Here is a 16,394-nt window from a genome sequence, read left to right as displayed (position 1 = left end):
ACACTCAATTTGCCAGCAAATTTGGAAAATTCAGCAGTGGCCACAGGAAAAGGTCAGTTTTCATTCTAATCCCAAAGAAAGGTAATGCCAACAAATGTTCAAACTTCCATACAATTGTGCTTATTTCACCAGCAAGGTAATGCTCAAAATCCTTTAAGCTAGGCTTCAGCAGTACATGAACCAAGAATTTCCAGATATACAAGATGGATTTAGAAAAGGCAGAGGAATCAGAGGTCAAACTGCCAATATCCATTGGGTCATAGAGAAATGACGAAAATTAAAACACACACACACACACACACACACACACACACACACACATCTACTTCTGCTTCATTAACTACACTAAAGACTTTGACTGTGGATCACAACAAACTGTGGAAAATTCTTCAGGTGATGGGAATGGCAGGCCACCTTACCTGCCTCCTGAGAAACCTATATGCAGGTCAAGAAGCAATAGTTAGAACTGGACATGGAATAATGGACTGGTTCCAAATTAGAAAAGGAATATGTCAAGGCTGTATATTGTCACCCTGATTATTTAACTTATATGCAGAATACATCATGCAAAATGCCAGGGTGGATGAGTCACAAGCTGGAATCAAGATTACCAGGAGAAATATCAATAACCTTAGGTATGCAAATGATACCACTCAAATGGCAGAAAGCAAATAGAACTTAAAGGACCTCTTGTTGAAGGTGAAAGAGGAGAGTGAAAAACCTGGCTTAAAATTCAGCATTCAGAAAACTAAGATTATGGCATCCAGTTCCATCACTTCATGGCAAATAGAAGGGGAAAAATGAGAAACCGTGATTTTATTTTCTAGGGCTCCAAAATCACTGTGGATGGTGACTGCAGCCATGAAATTAAAACACACTTGTTCCTTGGAAGGAAAGCTATGATAAACCTAGACAACATATTAAAAAGCAGAGATATCACTTTTCTGACAAAGGTCCATATAGTTAAAGCTATGGTTTTTCTGGTCTTCCCTGTAGCTCAAACAGTAAAGAGTCTGCCTGCAACACAGGAGACCTGGGTTTGATTCCTGGATTGGGAAGATCCTCTGGAGAAGGGAATGGCAATCCACTCCTGTATTCTTGCCTGGAGAATCCCATAGACAGAGGAGCCTGGCAGGCTACAGTCTGTGGGATCACAAAGAGTCGGACACGACTGAGTGACTAACACTATTACTACTATGGTTTTTCCAGTAGTCATGTACAGATGTGAGAGCTGGACCATAAAGAAGGCCGAGCACCAAAGAATTGATGCTTTCAAACTGTGGTGCTGAAGAAGCCTCTTGAGAGTCCTTTGGACTGCAAGATCAAACCAGTCAATCCTAAAGGAAATCAACCCTGAATATTCATTGGAAGGACTGATGCTGAAGCTGAAGCTGAAGCTTCAATACTTTGGCCACCTGATGCAAAGAGCCGACTGATTGGAAAGGACTGTTATGCTGGGAAAGATTGACGGCAGTAGAAGAAGGGGACAACAGAGAATGAGACGGTGGGATGGCATCACCAACTCAATGGACATGAGTTTGAGCAAACTACGGGAGATAGTGAAGGACAGGGCAGTCTGGCATGCTGCAGTTCATGGGGTTTCAAGAGTCAGACACGACTTAGGATTGAACAACAACAAACAGTGTAGTGTTAGCAATCGTAATTCTAGTTATCTTTTTAATTGTTGCACACCACAGAAACAACCAAATTTCCTTGTCAGTTGCATTATTTTTGTGTTGAACTCTCATCAGATCTTTAACTATGGCATTTTAAATCTTTTGTCTTGCACTTATGCTTCCCCAAAAACGCTTGCAATCACCTACAGGGCACAATGCTTTCTCTTCAAGAAAAAGGGACTGTCTCAGACCCTCAGGAAAAGAACTTTGCCAAATGTTCTGAGGCACGAGTTTCTGATGCCATTACTTAAATAACTTTGAAATCCTATCACTGCAGTGAGCCAGAGTTTTCAGAACTCTAGGGTATAAGCTGATAGGTTCATGAGGCTGCTAACCCAAGACTGAGCAGAATGAGAATTAATTACATAGGACTTAACTAACTGATGAAGGATGATTATGGGTTTTGTTTGGAACATTGCTGATGCTTTCATGCTCTATATTCTGGATAAAAGAAACCCTTTCTCATTTATCTTAAGATATCTGTAACTCTTAACAATATAGTGGGCACCCAGAGGAGCAGGTCAGCAGACAGGAGTTCCTGGGCAGTGAGGGATGGGATGAGGAGGGAACACAGGGGGCATTCATGAGTGGGGCTGAGTTCAGAGGATGTTCAGAGAAAAAAGAATCCTGCAGATGTCATTAGGTGATGGGTCTGGCACAGAAGGTGCTCCTTGGGCTACAGCACTGTGCAGAAGGGGTTTGGTGTGTACAGTGAGGAAGGCCTGGTGCGGGGTTTTTCATGGGACAGGTGACATGATGCAGAAGCCACTCACAGGCAGGGTATACAGCGCAGAGGAAGGCTGCGTGGAGACAGCATTAACAGGGTAGCCCATCAGAAAAGCAGTGCCACTCTTCCCTAAGCAGGAAGGGTTGAGAATAGGAAACCAGTGGCTTTCACAACCAGTAGAAGGGTTGGAGCAGTGAAGGGGAGGGAGGCTGCTGCTGATACACTAGGGAAAAGCCCCCAGTGATTTCAGCTGCAGGCAGGACTGTCATGGATGATTCTCAGGAGGTTTCCCAGAAGTCACTGGGAAAGAAACCAGGTATAACCTCTTTTTGACACTCCTTAGTGCCCAGTGCTGCTGCCAGGGAATAAGGGCTTCTTCTTCTCTCAAAGTACTCTAGTAGCTGGGTAATCAAACCTGGAGGCACTTTGATAAGGGATTCTAGAACATGTAGTTCCTAGGACTATCCCATATATTGAGTAGAAATTGTACAAAGGGGCAGAGATGTGGCCTAGTTGCTAACAGCCGATCCAACACGGTCCAACTCTTTGACCACTCATCATCCATAATACTTCTCTCTCCATGATTTTCTTCCAAATGGTTACAGTAGCAACACCATGCTTCTGCTTAGCATGATGCAACCATTCCTCATACAGGTGAATGCACCTCTGTCTTCTCCAGGAAGGCGGGACGGCAAAAGTCCCATTAGATACACTCTCATTCTCTGGGGGATGTCTGTTTCTTCTCTAGTTCTGCCATAATTACACTTTGATATACTGTACTCTATAGGTTACAGGTTATTAAGTACCACCCACACAATTCAAATACAGCATTTGGAAATGGGAGAAATAAAAATTAATGGGCATGAGATTCAACCATATAATAACAAAGCAAGATAAAGTATGTGTAGCTTCTATAGTTGTTATTTTGGCAACTGGCCATGAGGTCATACTCAGTATTTATAACTTCCTTCTTCCACTAGCACTTCAATTCCCTATGACCTCATCTAGCTGATTGTGGTTGTTTATGTGGAGGTAAGATACAAATCTTTATTCCTAACCAATCTGATCTCTTACTGGCCCTGCGTGAGTCATTATAACCATCCATTACCTTATATTATTGGATATGGGAACACTAAGAGACACTTTCATTTTTTTCTCTTAGGTTCCAGATATGGTCCTTCTTGCCTCCACGGTGTAGTAGTAACTCCATTCCCCCTCAATAATCAGGAGCAGTCAGCCAGCAGGTAAAAACACCTGTCTTGTTGATTCAGTGCCAAGAGGGGTCCCAAATGACCGGGTGGCAATCTCCACTTCAAATTCAATATAACCACTGTTGGGTCCCCTGGTGGAAGATTTCCTCCACTGGGAAATTCATGGGGGAAAGATATTGTGCAGAAAAACAGGACAAGAGGAATGTGTTTTGTGGAAATTCACAGGTGGAATACATTCATAAGTAGAGTCCCCCAGAGGACCCCATGTGGGGTGTATGGGTTGAGGGCCCTCATAGGTGTGGATCTGTAGAGGGGAAGGAGGAATAGTGGAGGCTGAGTATGGTGATCAACTGGCTTGCTGGGAACCAGCTCTGCTAAGTCATTTTTCAAAATAACACTACCCTATTTGGGTGGAGTGTGGGTGTTTGTATCACATACTATCACCAATAGATTCCTAGAAATATCTGGTTAGGAGCTATTGTTATAGTTCTTGTCCTTTGAATTGCTTAAGCATCTTCTTCATTTCCCAATGGTACTCATGTAGCCAAGATGGTGGCTGAAGGTGCAGTGAGAATGTAGCTACAGGAATACTAGTTCAATATCAACTGAATATTGGGTCCCAACATCCCTACTCAGTAGTGGAAGGATTTCTCTGACATGTCTTCTATCTTTGGGCTGATTTCCTGATCAACCCTTTTTGGCCCCAGGTGGGATCAAGACATAGATGGCATGTAAATTATATTTTCGGGTACAAAACCTGGAAGCATGGATCACCTAATACACAGAATGGCTGTTCAACAGGATTCTGACAGCCTGGGCCACTAGCCCTAATGAACAAGATGAAAAGTCTTTCCTGTTGGTACACATCTGGAGGAATGGGTTGGGATGTGTGGTTGAGGGGGCACCTTTGAGGAGGGTGTTGGAGAGATGTCTATTCAGAATTACTGCCAGAGTTGATGGGAACAGGAGTGCTAAATGGGAAGAGTTGACAGAGGAAGAATCCAATAAGCATATTTACGTATTTTAGGAGCTAGCATACAAGAGAGGGATTATAGATTATCAGTGGATGATAGTTAAAGGGAACAGGTTGTAACTCAACTGAGGAATGCATTTCCAGAGACAGAATGGGCTTGTAAGGGACTGTGGTCCTGGTCATTGCAAGTGCTCAATAAGGATGAAGCAGCCACCTATCAGCAATGAAAGGATGGGCCCAAAAGAATAAAACATTACTCATTAAGATCTGACAGGTCTAAAAAAATCTGACAGGTCTATTGAATAGGAAGGAACTCCAAAAGGGAGGGGGGATATATGTATATGTATAGCTGATTCACTTTGCTGTACAACACAAACTAACACAACACTGTAAAGCAACTACACTCCAATAAAACTAATTTTTTTAAAAAAAGATCTGACAGGTCAAGAATTGCACACCTCTAGTGCATGTATAGTTTCTAGATAATGCTGGGGTTTTTTTTTTTTTTAGCTCTTTATATTTGGTACTTCTTAAAAGTATTTATTTGATTTTGTAAAGAGAATGGCTTCAAATAATAGGAGAAAATTAATCACACAGCCAAATGCACCAAGTTATTACATTTAAAAAAAGGAAACCTTAACATTTACATATGAAGTATCTCACCATTTATTGTTTGTGTACGTTACTGTGAGTCAAGCAAGTATGATTAAAAATTCTAGGCAACTAAAAAGAAGCAAAGTGTAATGCAACCACCTCTCTTCCTTAAGTCTGCAGAAATGTGAGCCATTTCAACCACGAAAGAGATTTTTTCAGATTAAAATCAGTATCTTGCACACTGGTTCTAAAACTCCCTTAAAGGCAGAGTGTATCTTGAAGGTGGGGAAGCCAGCCTATCTTGGACCTCTTTCCCTTTCACTGATTCATTCAGCATCTATGTGTCAATCCCTACCATGTGCCAAGTCCCAGGCTGAGGGCTAGTCTTGAGGAAAACCAGCTCATATTTTGTGTCAGTACGAGGCATGCTGTGCCAATTTTCCCATCTAGAGCAAATCTGATGCACATCCATGTAAATAAATGGAATGTTCTTCTCTGATCATTTTGCAAGAAGAACAAGTCCACCATCCAATGTGCACAGGGCTCAGAAACTGGACATAGATGGAGAGACATTTTCTAATTAAATCAAGAGAAGGGGTGGTCCCAAAATGGTGGAAGAATAGGATGGGGAGACCACTTTCTCCCCCACAGGCTCATCAAAAAAAAAAATGTTATTTTAATGTGGAGCAACATCCACAAAACAACTTCTGAACGCTAGCGGAGGACACCAGACACTCAGAAAGGCAGCCCAAACTCTTCGAGATCAAGAGAAAAGGCCCTCATTTTTAATCAGAGAAACTGCCAGTTTGTCCTTTTGTGGAACTTACACAGTGAAAGTGAAAGTCGCTCAGCCGCATCCTACTCTTTGTGACCCCCATGGACTACACAGTCCATGGAATTCTTTTGGCCAGAATACTGGAGTGGGTAGCCTTTCCCTTGTCCAGGGGATCTTCCCAACCCGGGGATCAAACCCAGGTCTCCCACATTGCAGGCAGATTCTTTACCAGCTGAGCCACAGGGGAAGCTCAAGAATACTGGAGTGTGTGGCCTATCCCTTCTCCAGTGGATCTTCCTGACCAAGGAATTGAACCAGGATCTCCTGCATTGCAGGCAGATTTTTTACCAACTGAGCCACCAGGGAAGCCCAATTTACACAGTAATCCCAGTACCAAAGGTGGAGGAGCCCAGTTGCACGGGCCTACATCTGTCCAGCAGGCCAGTAGGAGTCCCTGTTCCAAGTTCCTGGGGTCTTGGTAGTTGCTGCTAGCTTGGGATCTGTCTGGACTGGAAAATGGGACATCACTGAGGGCCCTGTGCTCAGATCAGCTAGCCCACTGGAGCTTCCCCTTGGTTGACAAGCTCTTCTTTGGGAAGACCTGTGAGTCAAATCTCTTCCCAGCGAAGAGTATTTCAGTTCAGAAGTGTTTTCATGGAAAGGGGGGGTGAGGAGGGCCAGTTTGTCTCTTCTTGTATTTTACCCAGGATGCCCAGAGGAGGAGTGCAATTTCCCACCTGCCTCTCTTTGTAAAAATGTGCCTCAGGGAAGGTCTGAGGGGGGCAGATTCCCCAGGAGGACTAGGTTAACCTCCACACAGGCTCAGGACTATGGTTACAGTTACTGGAGAGACACAGCAATGGTTCTGACTGCTTATCTGAGCCTCAATATCCTCTTTTGCAAACTGGGGACAAGAACACCCTATTCACAAGACTAGAACGGGGATTAATGCCATCACTCTGTTATAATGCCTGCTACATAGTAAGGCCTTAAGAATGCTAGCTGATTTCCTCCCTTCATAATCTTACTGGAGTCTATACACTCTAAGACCTACTTTAGGGGATCCCTGTATACACTTTAGGGGTTGGAAATTGAGGTCTAAGGTATCAATCAGCTATCAAAATTCAGACACAGGTGTCCATTTGGTCAGTAGCCTCTTCAGAATTACATCATAGAGAATTTAAACCTAATGTGTAAACTTTCTAATACATGCCCACATGCCTGCGGGGAAGAACTCAGCTATACTGAAAGGTAGGTAGGAGGAGGTAACTAAAATCTGCTATGTAACTCAATTGAAAGCAACAAACTAGTTGTAAAAGGATATGGAGAGTCCAAAAATATATATGCTAAATAGACAAGTTAAACATTCACCTATGTCAATCCCTAGCATTCAGTGTCTGCAATTTACCCACCAGGGATCATCGGCATTCTTTACCCTGGCCCCTAAGAAGCTTCAGGGGGGTCTCCTTCTGCTTTCAAGTCCCAAAGGCACACTTAGGCCACCTAAACTCATCAGGAAGCTGACTGGTCTTAGGGAAGTCAAAACAGAATTATGGTTCAACACTCTTTGCTTGAACCTGAAGTAAGATCATGGATGGGAAGTGCTTTTTCAGCTATGAAAAGGTACACACACAAGGGATTATCATAACATCATCAAGACATGCTACTGGATATAAGCAAGTTCAACTTAAGAAGGGCAAAAACATGAACAAATCTGAAGCATGAGGGAGGAAGTGAGGGAAGAAGAGCCAGCAACTTGGGGCAACTGGGAATAGTCAAACTTGTCCAGGAGTCATCACTTTCTTCTCAGCCTGGAGGAAGTAAAAGAAAATAGAAGTATCCATGAGATTGGAAACACACACCCAATCCAATGAGCAGTCAGAGACTCTTGGGGAGGGCGACTACTCCAGGCATGGGAAGTGATAGTCCAGATCAATGTGTCTTCTGGAGAAAAGGTAGAACAGACTCGTAGGTGGTGGAGGGCCTGGTTGCTACCCATTCCCATTGCCTTCAAGGGAGATACTCTGTCCTGTGCTTCTAGTTGAACAGGTGCTAAGGAGGATGGGCTGCCAGGATCACCAGGCCCCATGAAGCTCAGACACTAGGGTCAATTCTACTGGTTTTTAGCATGCAAACCTGTGTTCAAGCAGAGTTGACAACGTGACCAGAAGCTGCCCAAGCACCAGGACAGCACCATCACTTCCCACACATGCCCACTTATCCTGGCCTTTACCTGCTGCTGGTCCCCAGCTAAATATCTTGTTTTACTGACTATCTTGGCTGTTGAGTCCTGATCTGATGCTCTCTGAGCAATGCTGGAGGCAGCCCAGGGGACTGTGGCAGAGAAGCTGAATATGAAGTCCTGGGTTGAGGCCCTGGTTGTGCCATCTACAAGCTAAGTGCTTCTCCATGTCCTTTTCCTTTTTAGGTCTTTACTTCCTCGTCCCCAGATGGGCCAATGATCTAGCAGGGCAGCTAGTGGGCTTAGCTGAGCTGCCGCATGGAAGGTGCTCCTTGAGAGGAAGAGACTGGGGCTTCTGCAGCTTGGAAATGTCCATGGGAAAGGTCTTCATCTGTACCACCTAAGACTTCAAAGTGTCAAAGGGCATAGGGACACAAGGACTCAGGCCCCCTGAACATAAAGGCTAGGAGAGATAGCAGTGCCTCAGGTCAAGACTCAGGGAGACACTAGGGCACATTTCTTCCCCTTAGTAAATTTCCTGCTGCTTGGCAGCACCCACCTAGAACAGCTTCTCATAGCATTTCCCACAGTGGATGGTATCACGGTGAATGAAGATCTGATCCAGAAGCTCACCCATTGGTTTACTGCAAATCCCACACTGAAAGAGAAAACAAGCTAGAGGTCAACATATAAGTGCAGCAATCTAAATGAGTGGAGTGGGCAGGCACCAAGCTGATGTCACATCCTGGACTTTGAAGCAGACAATTTAAAACTGGCATAAACAGAGACAAAGCCCAAACAAAAACAAAAGCAACAGTAAAACAAAAACTAACAGGCAGAATGACCACACAGTCGTTAGGAGCCCAGGTTTCAGAATTGGGCCTGAGTTTGAGCCCTAAATCGACTGCTCCTTAGCTGGCTGAGCTTGGATGAGTTACTGAGGCTCTTTTTCCTCATCTATCAGAGAGCCTTAATTGTGATGTTGAAAGTGAAAGGAAGGTGATATGAAGGCGCAATGAAAGGGAAGGTGATTTCAGCAGTCCAGCCCCTCTGGCCTGCCTCTCCAAACAACTTCTAAAGGATGAAATGGCTATCCATCTGCTGCAGACCCTCCTGGTATGAGAGGTTAGAGCAGAGGGGCCTGCATACAGTCTCAAATAAGAGGAGACCAAGAATCCCCATATGTCTGGGACCCCAGCTGTCTCCAGGCACACCCTGGACAAGCCTTCTGCTTCCGGCTGAAAGTAGTGGAGATCAGCTGCTAGGATCCCTAAGTCCCTCTGCTCATTCTCATCCAGCACCTCTCTGACGTCTTTCTTCTTCTACCTTTCAGTTCCTGTCTCCTGGCCATTTTTTCACTGTATGAGCCCTCTGTCATTTTAGTCACTGTAGGCCAGGGCTTGAACCTCAACTTAGCCAACTAGTGGTGGTGATGCATTTAGAGGATAACCTCTTCTAACAGAAAAAAAAAAAAAAAAAATCAACAGCCCCGACTTGCAACATGCCTCGCTCTGTGGAGAACAAGGAGTCTAAAAGGCTGTTATGATGCTGTGGACATTAAGTGTCCTCTCTTTATTCCAAAACATAACAATACAAACTAGTGTTTTAAAATGTTATGTCAATCTAAAAGAGGTAAGATAAACCTCCGATAAAGGACAGTGACAGATGAATTTATACAGATGAACCTGAGCAGTGGAATGGCATTTCCTGGGATGCTGCAGAGTACAACTTGGACAACATTCACTCTGATATTGGAGCCGGGATTTTGACCTTCAGTTCTGAGCAGCTCTGTGATCTTGTGAAAGTGATATCCTTTCCACCTCTGTGCTCACGGCCTCCAGGGGTGGATCTCAGGCACCCTGCCCACATTCTAGGAATTTCCCAAGAATACCAGGTCTCACTGTTTTGCCACAATTCTAAGTTTCCCTGCCCTGTGTGCAACCCAGTCAGGCAAGTTTAAAATTCCTGCCACTGTGTGCCTCCTCCTCCCATGCCTGCCAGCCTCCTGCTGGCCTCTTCTTTCTCATTCCCTCTGCACGCATGATGGATACCTGTTTAGCCACCTGGAAAATACCCCTGGACATGTCTTCATCTCTGACTCCAGACCCACCTCCCTCACAAAGCCTTCCCTGGATGCCCACCCACTCCAACTGTACCTTTCCTCCAACACTGGGCTCTGTGGGAACAAATGTGCCAAGAGTTGCTTAGGTAATTCTGTTCTGTGTTTAACAGGGGTGCTCTGTGATTAGGGTATATAAATAAAAGTTGAAAAAGCACTCTAGGATTTTTTATTTAACATTCTTTTCCTCTGTTAGCCAAGTTCTAATTATATAATATGATACTATTAACTACAGACACTGTGCCATGTAGATCTCTAGAACTAACCCATCTTGCATACCTGACACCCTATCCTTTGACCATCACCTCCCCATTTCACCTCCTCTCCAAGCTCCCAGTAACCACCATTCTACTCTCTCCTAAGGATTTTGCTATTTTAGATTCCTCGTATAAGTGGTACTAAGAAGTGTTTGCCCTTCTCTGTCTGGCTTACTTTGCTTAGCACAATGTCCTACAATTTCATCCATGTTGCTGCAAATGACAGGATTTCCTTCTGTCTGTAAAGGCTGGATCATATCCCATTTTAATGTATATACCACATTTTCTTTATCCATCAGTCACTGCATATTTAGATTTCTTCCATGTTTTGACTATCATCAACAATGCTGCAGTGAACAGACAGTGCAGAGACTGCTTTGAGATCCTGATTTTAATTCCTTTGTGTATATACATAGAAGTGGGATTGCTGGATCATAGCATAGCCCTATTTCTAATATTATGCTTGACTTGGTGTCAGGATAATGCTGGCTTCATAAAATGAGTTTGGAAGTGTTCTTTCTTCTATTTTTGGAAGAGTTTAAGAAGGATTGGTATTATTTTTTCTTTAAATATTTGTTAGAATTGCCTGTGAAGACCTGGCCCTGAGTTTTTCTTTGTTGAGAGGTGCTTGGTTGCTGATTCAGTCTATTTATTATTGGTCTCTCCAAGCTTTCAATTTCTTCTTGGTTCCATCTTAGTATGTTGTATGTTTCTAGGAATGCATCCATTTCTTCCCAGTTATCCAATTTATTGGTATTTAATTGTTGAAAACAGTTTTTTCATAACTTTTCACGTAAGTCCAGGAATCAGGAAAACAATGTTTTTGCCAAACCACACGTCACAGTCTCTCCCTGCACCTCTACTCCTGAGTCAATTCTGCATCCGCGCAGATGGAAGGGCTTCCAACCACCTAGCATTTTGTTCCTGTCTCCAATGTCCTGGGCCCCTCTCTACCTCAGCCACTACCCTGGCCAGACTCTCTGTGGACTAGCAGCCTCAGCATTGTCTGGACTTCTTAGACAAGCCAATTCTCAGGTCCCACCCAGATGCACTGAGTTAGAAACCTTGCTGGGGCCCAGCACTCTGTCTTAAGAAGCCCTTCAGGGGATAGTGAAAGTGTGAATCACATGCTCCAGTGTGAGAACTGCTGCACTAGACCTCATCATAACCAATAAGTCATTCGCCCCTCTCCTTGACTTCCATGTCCTCCAACTCACTTGGATAGTCTCTGCCATTGCCTCACTGTTATTGTTCCCTGAGCACAGACTAAATCGTGCTAAACCTGGTATAACCTCTGCCCCAGTAAATGCTAGTGTCCCTGTTTCACCTCTGTGGCTGAGCCTGGCTAGGGAACAACACACTACATGCTAACTGGTCTCCAAAGGAATGCATGAGTCCTCCCTTCAAGCAGGCTCTGCAGGGCCCATCCACCCTCCTTGTCTCTGAGACAATTTTCAAATCCTCCCCTTTCCTTTCAAGTGTCCAACACTCCTCCCCATCCCTCAAAGGTAATCCTGTTTTCTCATTCACTGAGAAAAACAGAGGCAACTACTGAAGAAGTTCCTCATCCTTCTACCCACCAACCTGGGAACCTCTCCATAGTGACCCACAGATTCAGCCTTTTCTGTCCCTGCCATGTGGGACATGGGACCCATCTTTCTCTCCTCCAGATGTGCATCAGGATCACCATCAGCATCTGTTTCTCCTGCATCATCAGTGTCTGCTTGCTACTCTTACCATTCCCATCAGCATAAACCCATGCTTGGCACCTCTGCCCCACTGTCCACTTGCACTGCTCCCTTATAAAGCCAACCCATCAGGAAAGTGTTTCAGAGTGACTCTGTCCATTCCCACATGAGCCCACTCCAGTCAGGCTTCTATCCCTATCACTCCACCAAAACTCTTCCAACTGAGGTCAACGACCACCATGCTGCAAATTTCAAGCACAGTCCTCAGGCTTCATCCCATTCGATCTCTCAGCAACCACTGACACTGGTGACCACTGGACTCTCTGGAAAAACTGTGTCACTTGGGGCATTACATTCTGTGTTACTTCTCATCCTCCTCTGTAGACCCCCTCCTCTTCCCAACCTCTAAACACTAGAAAGACACAAGGCTCAGTGTCAGCCCCCATCCCCACCTACCCACACCCTAGATGATTTCATCAGCCCTGGCCTTTCCCTGGAACACAAACACACATATCCATATGACCACAGACGCTCCCCATGTAGCTCTCCCTGAAATTTCACTCATCTACACCTCCCCTTTGCTCAAACCTGCTCCCCTCCAGTATTTCCCTTCTCAGTAAAAGGCACCACCATCATTTCAGGTAATGGCTGGGCGCCAAACTTTGGAGTGTCCTTTGACTCCTCACATTTTTTCACACCCCACAGACTGCCAGCTCTATTTTCAAACAGTATCCCCAATCCAGCCACCATCTTGACATCTGCCATGCCAACTCCCTAATCAAGTGGCTGTTTTGTTTTCTCTAGCTTCAGTCAGACCTTGTGTTTCTACCACCCAAACCCTCTAGTAGGTTCCAGCTTCATTTAGAATGAAATCTAAAGTCTCTCTGTGTCCTCCAACACCTACATGACCCAGTTCTTCGGCATCCTTGTGACTTTATCTCCTACCGCTAATCTCTCACTCATGCTATTCAGGCCATGTGAGCTAAAATACTCCATGCTCCTGCCTCAAGGCCTTTGCACTTGTTGGCCCTCTGTTGGGAATAGTCTTTCCCCATAAGACTGCTTTTGTTTCCCTCACAGTATTAAGCACATAGAATTGCCAACACTCATTAACTCCTTTAGACTTGAGAGCTCACACAGCTCCCACTTCTGCAAAGCCCTCGAGATGGAGCATGAGCATACAGAAATCAAGCCTTCTCCACTCTCCCTGAACCCAAAAGGAATCCCCAGCTCTGGATGATGTTCGGCAACACCACCCCTCTTTCTTACCTTAAAGCAATAGTCATGGCAGCAGATGCCAAGGTGTTCTAGGGTGATCTTTGGACAGTCTCGGATCTCCCGGTTGCAGTAAGTACAGATCCCTCCACTTGTTCTGGAAAATGAAAAAGAAGAATCCATGGTCAGGCTAGTATGCAGACTTCTGTGATGTGATACAGGCAGACTCTGTGCTTTGATGCAGGCGGCCTGACATCTTTACCTGTGGTGTGTAACTGGTCATATATAGCCTTGGGCCACACTGGACCTCAGCCCATTGTAGACCCTCACACTGTTTCCAGAAACCAGTCATATATCTTCACCTTACTCTCTATCATATGTGTGGACACTGCAATGTGATTCTTATTTCAGGCAGCTTGCTTCTCCCTGTCCCCCTGCCAAACATATCTGCATGGTGGGCTTTTCCCCTCTAGAACAGGAAGACCCATGTCTTCTCCTACAGGAGACATGCCCTTATATGCCTTACCCAGCTCCCTGTCTTGATGGCCCTTCTCTTCATGCCTGGGATTACTGGGTCCTGCCTGGAATATCATAGGGACAGCAAGGACCCAAGGACTATCACAAAGTGAGTTTGGCTGTGGAGCCTGCTGGGACCTCATAATGAAGTCCTGGATACTGACGTGTAGATTGAGTATCTCCCCAGTTCCAGGATTTCTGCCTTTGTTCCTGGAGTCACCCCTGCTTTTCCCCCTCAGACAGAACTTGCTGAACGTCCCTGCCTGCCCTGCTGCTGGCCCAGGGCTCAGTTTCTTGACACTGTTGCTAAAAAGACACCTGCCCTCGTCACAGCTCTGCTCCTCCCTTGTATTTTACCACCGCCAGTTCCAGCTCACAGTTAGATGGCAGAGCATTCAGGGCCCTGGGGTTCATCCTAGCTCTGTCACTGATTCACTGTGTTTGCCTTCTGGTCTTAGCTGGATTCAAAGGCTTTGGTTGCCACAAGTGTGACATCTGGATGAGGGAAGCATGCCCTATGCTGTGGTGTGACACATCACATCTGGAAATGGATCAGAAGTAGCAAAGCAGTAGACAAAAGCAAATGGACTTAATGGCTACATCTCCCTCAGCTGCTTCTCGTCTGTAGACCTGTGTGCTCCTTGGTAACACAGCAGACTTACCTCTCAGAGTACAGAGTACCGTCATATGAGAGTTTCTTCTCCATATTGCATGAGTCCTCATTGCTGCCAGTGCTTCAGGGAGTGTGATGGGAGAGAGGAGGGCAAAAAATGGGAGGCAGATTACTACTGCAGTCATTAGTGGACAATGCTTTTCTGATTAACCCTGTGGCCACAAGCTGAGACGTGATTGCCTGGCTTGCCATTGTCTGTTATGCTAAATGGTAGGGGAAGCTTTAAACTGGGTGCCACCAAGGCATAATTCTTGCAGAGAAGATCCCTTGCATTGGGGGCAAAGAAGACCTGCCATGATGAGGAAGATGACAAGTGTGTGGCTAGGATTCTGGAGGCTGTAACTGTCACTTTCACTGACCAGGGGGAAAGGACCATGGCTTTTCTCCCCACATATGTGCCTGGGTTATAATGTGACAGTCACCAGGAGCCCACTCACAGCAGAAATCAGACACTAAGAACAGGAACAAAAAAGGAAGGAAACATTCCAACATAATACCTGTGCTTGAGTTACAGAGTGCGATTCAGGGTGGCTTTTTTCCTTTGTATGTCTTTATTTTTCAATAATATGACTTCTTATATAAAAACTAATGATTAAAAATTATTTCCAAGGAAGAAAAACTAGCTACAAGCTCTAGGACATGCTTTGGTGAAGCTTCCATTCTCATAGGAGCTGTGTGATGACCTCCTGAGGTAAGTGACCTGGCTACGGTCATGCTTGCAGTAAAAGGAGTGAACTAGAATTTCAGCCCAGCTTCTGATTTCTTTTGAGCACTAAGCTTATTTCTAAACCTCCTGGAATGTAAAGCAAAAGGGGAAAACACACTGAGCTACACAATTCTAAATGTTCAATTAAACAAAGTACTGGTGGGACTTGAAGAAGAAATACCAGATTCATAGACAGTGTTCATAGAGGCAAAGATAGCTCTCTTGAGGGTGCTGGAGGTTTATAACAGTAAACAGTAGTTCTCATATCTCATAACAGTATTTCTCATATCAAAACCTCCCTGAAAAGTCTATAGAGGCAGAAAATAGTGGTGGCCAAGGGCTGTGGCTGGTGGTGTGTGTGTCTGGTGGGGGGAGGGAGAGACCTGCTAATAGGTGTGCATTTCTCTTTTTGGGTGATAAAAATTTCTGGAATTGGATAGCTGTGATGATCTCACAACATTGTGGATGTACCAAAAATGACTGGGCTGTACACTTTAAAGAGTGAATTTTGAGATATGAATTATATTTCAAAAAAGCTACTGGGGAAAAATCATTCTAAGGAGTTACAAATGAAGAAACTGTGACCATCTTGCCCAAAATGACCCAACAAATGAGGGTTGAGTCTACTTGAACTTGATCCTCATGCCCATGCTCATCATTCCACAGCAGCAGTGAAAGCTGGCCTGGGATCCCCAGAGGCCGAATCCTGAAATAAGGCCAGGATGTTCCTTTCTATTACTAAAATCCTAACCCCAGAAGTGAGGGGATGTGTCATTTTTAAAAATTCCCAGGAGGACACTGTCTCAGTGTGGGTTAGTTTTTAGCTGAGGTGGCACAGAGGTAGACTTCAGTACAGCATCAGGAAGCAAGCAAAGAGAAGATGAGTGGAAAGTTATGCATGTATCTGTGTGAACACACACAGTCAAATGTGTGTTCAAATGAAGCAAACTGGCATGCTGGAAGGAGCATGGGATCTGAAGAGAGGAGCTCTGAGTTCTGGAAGGATGGAATTAACTAGACAATTCTTAAGGGCCTCAACAGCTCTATCAAGAGTGATACTCTCAGGATTTCACAAAAAGAAA

At 44.8% G+C, this 16,394-nt stretch overlaps 1 protein-coding gene across 5 annotated transcripts in view; it reads right to left on the bottom strand.

Moving 5' to 3' along the window:
• Window positions 1–5,235: 5,235 nt before the first annotated feature.
• ZNF185 (zinc finger protein 185 with LIM domain) overlaps window positions 5,236–16,394 on the bottom strand; it is a 66,782-nt gene continuing 55,623 nt past the window's right edge. For all 5 annotated transcript variants that reach the window (XM_043459391.1, XM_043459390.1, XM_043459389.1 and 2 more), the window contains 4 exons: window positions 14,596–14,667; window positions 13,472–13,574; window positions 8,698–8,796; window positions 5,236–7,767 (listed from right to left, as the gene is read on the bottom strand). In XM_043459391.1, the coding sequence (XP_043315326.1) occupies window positions 8,698–8,796; window positions 13,472–13,574; window positions 14,596–14,667 (274 nt within the window). In that variant the 3' untranslated portion in view covers window positions 5,236–7,767. The remainder of the gene's footprint in view (window positions 7,768–8,697; window positions 8,797–13,471; window positions 13,575–14,595; window positions 14,668–16,394) is intronic.

The sequence above is a fragment of the Cervus canadensis genome, chromosome X, assembly GCF_019320065.1.
Source record: "Cervus canadensis isolate Bull #8, Minnesota chromosome X, ASM1932006v1, whole genome shotgun sequence".
Classification (NCBI taxonomy): Eukaryota; Metazoa; Chordata; class Mammalia; order Artiodactyla; family Cervidae; genus Cervus; species Cervus canadensis.
Note: the sequence above shows the minus strand (reverse complement) of the source record. Positions and strands in the feature narration are given on the sequence as shown.